We start from the raw sequence: 8,513 nt of genomic DNA on the forward strand, positions 1-8,513 counted from the left end.
AAACAAATGAAATGAATGTGAACTAGTTAAAAGGCTTCATGTTTGTTTGAGGTTATACTAGCAAAAGAAAAAACAAAAAACTTCGAGCTTGACTTAAAATAATGGGTACTAAGTCCCAGTCAACAAGTGAACTGCTTTCCCAGACTGAGGGGTGGGATGGGGTGGAAGAGAATAACTTCTGGGATGAGCAGCACAGGAGGTGGTGAAAAAGGAAAACCTTGATCAGGTCTACAGCAAGGTATTCCATAATTACCTCAAATCTGAAGATTTATTTTGACCCCACTCTCCATATTGAGAACTTTTCCTTGACCACCCTGTCCCATAATACTCTAGACCAGGGAAGAATGAGAACAGATAAACTGAGAGATCTCAAGAGAGCTCTTGGATTCAGAGCTTACCATCTAACTAGATGAGGGGTGCCGGAATGCATTCTCTGTGAGGAAGAGTAGTTCCAGACACTCTGTAGCAAAAGATCAAGCTGCAGCTGGACTGCTCCTGACAGGTCCTTCACCTCCTTCCACAGGGATAAGCTGTAGCCACATGGCTTCTCAGGGAAGAAATCATTTATCAGCCCCCTAGGCTTTGGATGTATAGAGACTGTGCCATTTCAAGGCAGAGCCCGTGACACCTAGACTCTGCACACTCCCATTCTCTTTCCTGTGAATGGAATGGTGTAACTGGAGATGCAGAACAATCTGTGCAGTAGGGCCAGCTAGGCTGGGAACAATAGAGGGTAGGAGCCTAACCCAAACACAGCCCCTTCCCTGGAACTTCAGCTAGCTAAGTAAGCTCCTGAAACACTTAATAAATGGTTACTGTTGTAGCAGTCTTGGATGCTTACATAAGATACATTATTACACTGTGGCACTGAAACCCAGGGTACCACTGCACATTCACTTAGCAACTGTATCAAAACACACACAACCTCTGAAACAGCTTTTTATTAAAACAGCAAAGCATAACCTGAACACAATTTTAAATATTTGTAACGCAGTCACAAAAGGGTTGCAAAATATCTGCAATGTGAGGATTACATGTCCATATAGCTAACGCCACTAATACATTAGATAATTCCACAAGTCAACACAGACCAATCTAAAAGCCATCAGCTGCATTAGTGGATCTTCTCTATTATAACATTTCAATATTACTTTCAATATCAACTCCTTTATCAAATGAAAGCTACAAACTAAATTTTTTAAAATTATTAAAAGAAATGACTAAAATTCTGCAAACAATGTAGCTGAGTTTACAAAAATTCTGGGGGAAACAACTGAGATAAAATACTAAGGTTAACAGGTATCACATATACAAAACTCTCTCATATTCATGATTCTGATACTAATATACTCTCAATTCATTTTGCAAAAGATCTCATGGGTACAAACAAACCTTGAGACCAACTTCTTAACGGTCTCTCTCTGACATGTGTGGCTTACTTAACCCGCTTATGTCAGTCAGACTTAGTCTGCTCTCATACTGTCCCAAAAGTGCAGCTGTGGGCCAGAGGTAACACATCTGGAGGGAAAATATTTGGAGCTGGTTACTTGTTTATCCAGTTTCCCCCCTTTCTATCTTTCCTCAAGATTTTCTATTTTTATATGACCAGCACTCTCATCTTTTCAACACCAAATGGGCTATTTTGTGCAAAAGAGAGTGTTGAGTTTCTCAATGTGACAATTTACATTTCAAAGAAAAATCATTCTTTATAGCTTCAATCTATTTTCAGTTGATTAAAGAGAAACCAGCAATCCTATCTTATTACTAAATATCACAAATGGCAAGCTTTAGCTAAGAAAGTGTCATATTTTGGTTAAGAATCAACAATTACAGTTCAGGTTGCTCTGGTAGGTGACAATTACTCAGGTTACTGTCAGGGAGATGGGCAGGAGGAGGCAGATGGAGGAGAGGCACACGACGGTGGACAAGGTACAGAGCTGTGCATTCAGTACATGGTTTTGGTCACTTTGTCACAACATGGTTATTCTCTTGTGTATTTTATGAGTTAGGCATATGATAAAAGACAGTGCTAAACCTATATATATATATAAGCAAATTGGCAAAACATTCATCTTCAAGTTTTATAAATATCTGTAATTCTAATTATAAAGTCTCTACATTTGCACATTGTCATAGACTAATGTAACACATATAATGTTAACTTAGGGATGTTTCCTGTAAAGCAGTTAATATTACCTAGATCTGACATTCTCTTTATAAATATTCAAGGAAGCAAAGGAGGATACTGTAACTTCTGGATCATATCCAAGCTTTAAAGAAAAAACAAAGCAGCAACTACATGACAAGAGGGAGGTGAACACTTTACTTCCTTTTGCTTTTTGTATCAGTTGTTTGAAAAACACTAGAAGCAGACATAAGATTTTCTATATATTGTCCAAGAACTTGATTTTCTGACTTTAGCTTCAGATTTTCTTCCTTAACTGCATCTACTCTTGCAGAAAGATCTATATTAAAAAAAACCAAAAATATAATTATCAATAAAATCATGTCAATTATTCCATGTTATGAAATGCAAGATTCATTCTTAAAAAATTGAGACCAGGCTAAGGGTGTTCCCAGTGCCCTTGCCTACACGTGTGAGACCCTGGACTTGACCCCAAGCACCACCAATAAATATCACAATTCATAAATTTTCTGCTTTTCAATTCAGATTAATGGGGTTAAAGACTTAAGCAAAAAGAATTTGCTGAGTATAAGTCAGAAGATGGTACCTGTTGACAGAACTTCCAATGTGACTCAGTCTTTAGACAGCATTTATGTTAACTCTTACAGTGGTTAGACTTGTCCTGCCACATGAAACTATAATGTCTTTACTGGAAATATTTATGATCTGCAGCTTAACACAGCCAGATTCCTACAGAGATTCTGTGAGACCCAGGTAGCAGTTAAACATCAGTTAAAAATTCAACAGATGTAGGTCCTCGTGAGCGAGCTGCAAAGTCATCTCCATCTAACAAATGTGCAGCAACAACAGAAGCAGCAGTGAACATGGCTACATGTGAGCACATGTGCATTTAGTAACACGGGCACCCAGGTGTCAGGAAGAAACACTGAGCATGTCAATATACAGCATGTCACACTTTTTCTGGAGAAAAAGCAAAATGGCTAAGGGTCATAAAAGCAGATGAGAAGGTTTTATTTATTTATTTATTTATTTATTTATTTATTTATTTATTTATTTATTTATTTAAGTTTTTCGAGGCAGGGTTCCTCTGTAGCTTTGAAGTCTGTCCTGGAACTAGCTCTTGTAGACCAGGCTGGCCTCGAACTCACAGAGATCCGCCTGCCTCTGCCTCCCGAAAAGGCGTGCAGCACCACTGCCCGGCTGTGAGAAGTCTTTTTTAGAGTTAACTATTTTCTGAGGGTAATCTGACCAGAGGCCTAAAGGAACTGAGGTAATGAGCCACACAGAAGTGTAACTGAATGAGGCCTGTAAAGCAGAGGACAAGCCAGATAATCTGGGCAGAGTTGACTGTCACTATCAAATGAGAAGATATTGCTTACTTTGTGACACTGACCATCAGAAGACATGTTGGTGGCACTAGTAATTTTATGGAAGTAAATTAGGAAATGGAAACAAATCTCCCATCAATTTGAATCTCTGGAAGTAATGTTTCTTTTCATCTTTATAGGGCCTTCCTGAAGCAGGCTTAGGAACTGTCAGAATTAAAAAGAGCTCTTGTGGTAAGCCAGCATCTTGCTAACACCTTAAAGAGGATGTATGAGAGCAGTGACTGGTCTTCCTGAGGCAAATGTGTCCTCTAGACCAGCAGGCAAGGTTGTAGACAACAGCAAGAAAAAGAAAATGACTGGGGCCTGCAGCATGACTCACTGGGTAAAGACACCTGCAACCCAAACCTCATGACCTGAGTTCAGTTCCAAGATCCACGTGATGGGAGGAATGTTCCCACAGGTCAGCCTCTGACTTCCATAAGAGTGCCCTGCACACACATCTGCCCACATGTACAAATAAATTTTTTTATTTTTACAAAATAACAAAAAACAAAGCAAACAAATAAAACCCCACCAACTATTAATATGGTCTCTGAAGTTAACTGGATGTCATTCACAAAAACTACTAAATGCAATCTAACCTTCAAGTGTGTGTTGGAGTTCCAACACCTGATTTATAAGTCGAGTCTTTTCTTCCAATTCCACCTGATTTTCAGCATCAACTGCTGTAATCAAAATGTTAAATTTATTATTAATAAACATTGTTTTGGCATGCAGCACTTAAAATTCTACAGAACATTTTATAACCATTGTCTTAATTACTGTGTACACTTCAGGGTAGACAGGCACTAAGCTGAACTTGCCATACAGTTACAGAACAGAAGCCACCTTGGATGCTTTCTAAAGTAAATGGGAAAGATGCTACACTTAAATCTTCTCTATGTAGCCCTGGCTGTCCTGGAACTCTCTGTAGACCAGCCTGGCCTCAAACTTGGAGATCCACCTGTCTCTGTCTCCTAAGTGCTGGGACTAAAAGCATGTGCCATCACTGCCCAGCTAACCTAAACCTTATGAAGATTGTTTCTCTGCCCTTTCCATTGCTTAATAAAGCAAAATCATACAGAAAGCCAGAATCACACACACAAAGAACAAAGACCTTACCATCCATGTCAGCATTCATCATCTTGGGTAACAAACTTGCAGCTCTTGAATGCACTGTTTGATGAATGGTCTGCAGCAAGAGAAAGCAGCAGACACAACAGTAAAATATAAACTTGTTCTTCCAAAGACAAAGTAGTTAAAGGATGTGACAGAGGCGACCTCCCCATGCCTGCCTTACATGCACTTTGAAATGCAAAGGACATACACAGAACAATACTTAAAAAAAAAAAAAAAAAACTTCAAACACCGTAAATCTTTTTACTAAGGACAATTACAAAGAGGAGGAAAGGTAAACACATGAAAATCTTTCAGAGACAGAATGCCAATGTACAAATACAAAAGCGGACTCTCGGGCAGCTCTCAGCATTTACGCTATTGAGCATCTTCACACAGCACTCCTGAAGAGCTGTACAATTCAGCATGCTCCCAAGCAGCACTGGACACTGCTTTCTCATGTTTCCCACCTCGGTTCAGAGAGATCCTCTGCACTCCAGAGAAAGTAAGTTACAAGACTGTTTTCAAAATTCTGTTTTTAAAGTTATTCAAGCTACTATAGTATTTGAGGATCACACTTTAAGAATTCAAAATATCAAATGTATGACATTATAAGGAAACTAATCTGCATGGTAATTTTTTAAAAGAAGTATTCCTCTCCATTTAAACAATGTTCAAACTTTCAATTGACAGAAAGCTGTTTTGTGTGTATATGTCTGTCTGTGTGCATGTCTCTATACACATGTGGAGGCCACAGTCCACTCTGGGTGTCTCTCTTGCTCCCTCTCCACCTTATTTTTTAAGACATATTTTTGAATGAACCTGGAATTCACCTATTCCACAGTGGTTTTAGAGCAAGCTCTAAAAGGCCTACTTCTACCTACCTCCCTAGCACTGGGGTGACATGCACTGCCATGTCTGTGATGTGTGGGGTCGCTGAGCACAGCACGTGTACACACACACACACACACACACACACACACACAGTTACACGGCTATCTTGTGGCTTACCAGCGGCCCTGACTCTGAAAACATGATTCTCTAAGATTATCTACATCAGAGCTTTAAAATTTTTCTTTGAAACTCATAGGAATTCTCAGTGCCTATGGGCACCTAGCCTGTTAGTGGATGAGAGTCTGTAACTTCTATACTTTAGATCCAGGAAGTGGAACAGGTAGAAAGTAAGACTTGAGAGACACAGAAAGCAGTAACGAGGATTAACTTAAACACTGCTACATTCTCACACCGTACTCCTAAGACCTCTTCTCAAGATGTTTAGCATAGTAATTGAAAAACAGATTTGGATGACCAATACTTAAACCCTCACTCTGTGTTACAGGCTCTGAAATTTTGGCCAAGTTTTAAAATCTCAGCCACAACATCCTCATTCATAAAATGGAGCTAATAACTATGTATCTTGTGGGTCTGTTCTGAGAATTTGCTGAGCTCAAATGTGTTTGTGTACTTCATAAGCATGCAACAGATGCTAACCGCTACCCTCTCATCTCAATATTCTTGTTTGGAGCACAGAAGAAAAACCATGTGGCCAAATGTGTCATAGTAGAACCCAGGGCCAAAGCTGAGAGTGGCCTGATCCACATCACAGTGGTCACCCAGAGCCAAAGCTATAGTCATGGCCAGTCTATTTTTCCCCCACCATTCCACCTCAGCTCAGCTGCACATCTCAGATGTGAGCCTGACATTTCCCTACTATCCATCCAAAGTCAACCACGGGACCTTCTGCACCTGCAACCGCTGGGTTTCAGCTGTCACCACTTACCAGTAAACAAGTTTTCTTAAAAATTAAGAGCCCAGTGCACTAAATCAATGCACGAAACACTTCACATATATAGTTCTATCAAAACAAAGGAAACTGCAGTTCACAGATGGGATTACTAAGCCTAAGCCTTATACAACAGGCCATGGGCCTTGCCTACCGTTTCACAGCCAAGACGTAATTAAGGTCCTAATCTGAGTCTATCAAACGTTTTTAAAAACTCGGTTTCTTTGGCATTTCCACAAACTAAACAACTAAGATAAATTTCATTTGCTTCAAGCTACATCCACTCGAGTGTGATTTGTTTCTATCTGTCCATGTTCTGCTTTGATATTTTTTGGGTCTCAAATTCTACGGAAATCGAGGAACTGCATGGTCAATAAGGATTTCAAACTTCAGTTAGAGCTCCAGAGACCTTGATGCATCCGGTTCAATCACTAGAGCACACAGGCACCGGTATACTTACGCACAGCTTTGATTCTCAGAAACTGATAACGGTCTGGGGACATCTGCCTTTACGGCTAGTACACCGTCAAGGCGGGCAGTACAACAGAAATCTTGACTTTTCGGCAATGTGTTTTCTCCTTCCCAAACCCACTGCCCAATATTTGTTCCACAGAATGCTTGAGAAAAGCTGACAAAGAGACAAACCCAGGCACAAGCAAAGAGGTCCCACCCCAGGCAGGCATGGGTCACCACGCCTATAACGCAACCCTAGCTTCGGGTGGCTGAGGCAGGAGGATTGCCGCGAGCTGAACGGTTATCAGGGGCTGCAGCGCGTCCTCTCCCATCTCTTGGGCCCATCGCACCCCCACAGTGTCCCGATCGGGCACCGCTAGCCTCTTCCCACATAGCCCGCTGCGTGCGGCCGGCCGGGAAGGCGGCTGCGCAGGGCTCGGCGGGGCGTCGGGCCTCGCTATCCCGCGCCTAGGCCTCCGCCCCGGCCCACTCCGCCTGCAGAGCCCCGGCTGGACCGAGCGCTTTCCCCGGCCTCAGCCCTCGCCGCCCCGGCCGCCTCACCTTGCGTCGGAGGCGCCGGGAAGGGGGCGGGATGGGCAGGACGCCTCAGGCCGCTGCTCTCCGACCAACTGACAGCGGCAGCTCCGCCCTTCCGGCCCACGGAGCGTGCGCAAGGAGGTGGGCTTCCACCAATCCGAACGCGAGATCGCACGCCTGCGCGTTGGCGGCCGGCAGGCCCACAGCGGAGCACCGGGGTCCACCTTTGCCCTAACAAAAGGGCATTGACGCCCAATCAGGATTGTTGGGCGTGTCCCGGAAAAGCAGCGACCAATCACAGAAGAGATGACGCACCAGACACGGCGGACCTGGCTGAGCAGCTTTGTCTCTCAAGGAGCCGGAAAAGAGTGGTTGGTAGTCGTTCTAGGTTAAAAAAAAAGTTATCCTGTAAATTGAGCCAGACTCAGGGCGAGAGACATTCGTTCACATTCAAAACAGAGAGAGCAGAACGTTACAGTCTGCCCTCCCTCAATTCTAAAAGCACATTTCCTTTTTCTTTTTTTTTTTTTTTAATTTCTAAAGTCAGAGAACCATAAAGCATGTACCACTAATGGATGTTTCTCTTTGTACCCCCGAATCCTGGACGATCTTGACGCTTACAGTTCGCCTGACCGCTTCATGATGCCTTAGATCAGTGTTTGCCCGATCTCATTCACTCTAACAAGAGAGAGAAAGGAGAGAGAGAGAGAGAGAGAGAGAGAGAGAGAGAGAGAGAGAGAGAGAGAGAGAGAGAGAGAGAGAGAGAGAGAGAGAGAAACTATATATAAAAGTGTGTGTGATCATATATACGTATGATTTTATGTTTAATTTTCTTTTTATATGATTTTAATTGCATGAATGTGTGGCTATGTGTGTAGGTGCCTGCAGATGCCACAAGAGGGAATCAGATCCCTGGAGCAGGGATTACAGGTGGTTGTGAACTCAGCCTCCTAAGTAAGCACCCACCTGGTGAACCATTGCTACAACTCCTAGGTTGCTGTGCACTACACAGCTGTAGTGCTGTGACCTGAACTCATATTCTTTACAAGAGGGACCATCCTTAACCATCTCTTCAGACCCCAAAATGGCCTCTTGGCAGATAAGAAACATC

The 8,513-nt window shown here is 42.5% G+C and overlaps 1 protein-coding gene across 2 annotated transcripts; it reads right to left on the reverse strand.

The window, feature by feature from the left end:
* Positions 1 to 926: 926 nt before the first annotated feature.
* On the reverse strand, positions 927 to 7,554 carry Scoc (short coiled-coil protein). Of its 2 annotated transcripts, none has more exons than XM_038313244.2 (4): positions 7,427 to 7,554; positions 4,636 to 4,705; positions 4,116 to 4,199; positions 927 to 2,465 (listed from the first exon to the last, which is right to left on the reverse strand). In XM_038313244.2, exons 2-4 carry the CDS (start codon positions 4,655 to 4,657, stop codon positions 2,323 to 2,325), a joined length of 249 nt encoding a protein of 82 aa, XP_038169172.1. In that variant the 5' UTR covers positions 4,658 to 4,705; positions 7,427 to 7,554; the 3' UTR covers positions 927 to 2,322. The 2 variants fall into 2 exon arrangements, with proteins under 2 accessions (XP_038169172.1, XP_038169173.1); XM_038313245.2 differs by lacking the exon at positions 7,427 to 7,554 and adding an exon at positions 6,873 to 7,412.
* Positions 7,555 to 8,513: the final 959 nt, after the last annotated feature.

Source organism: Arvicola amphibius, chromosome 15 (genome assembly GCF_903992535.2).
Source record: "Arvicola amphibius chromosome 15, mArvAmp1.2, whole genome shotgun sequence".
Taxonomy (NCBI): Eukaryota; Metazoa; Chordata; class Mammalia; order Rodentia; family Cricetidae; genus Arvicola; species Arvicola amphibius.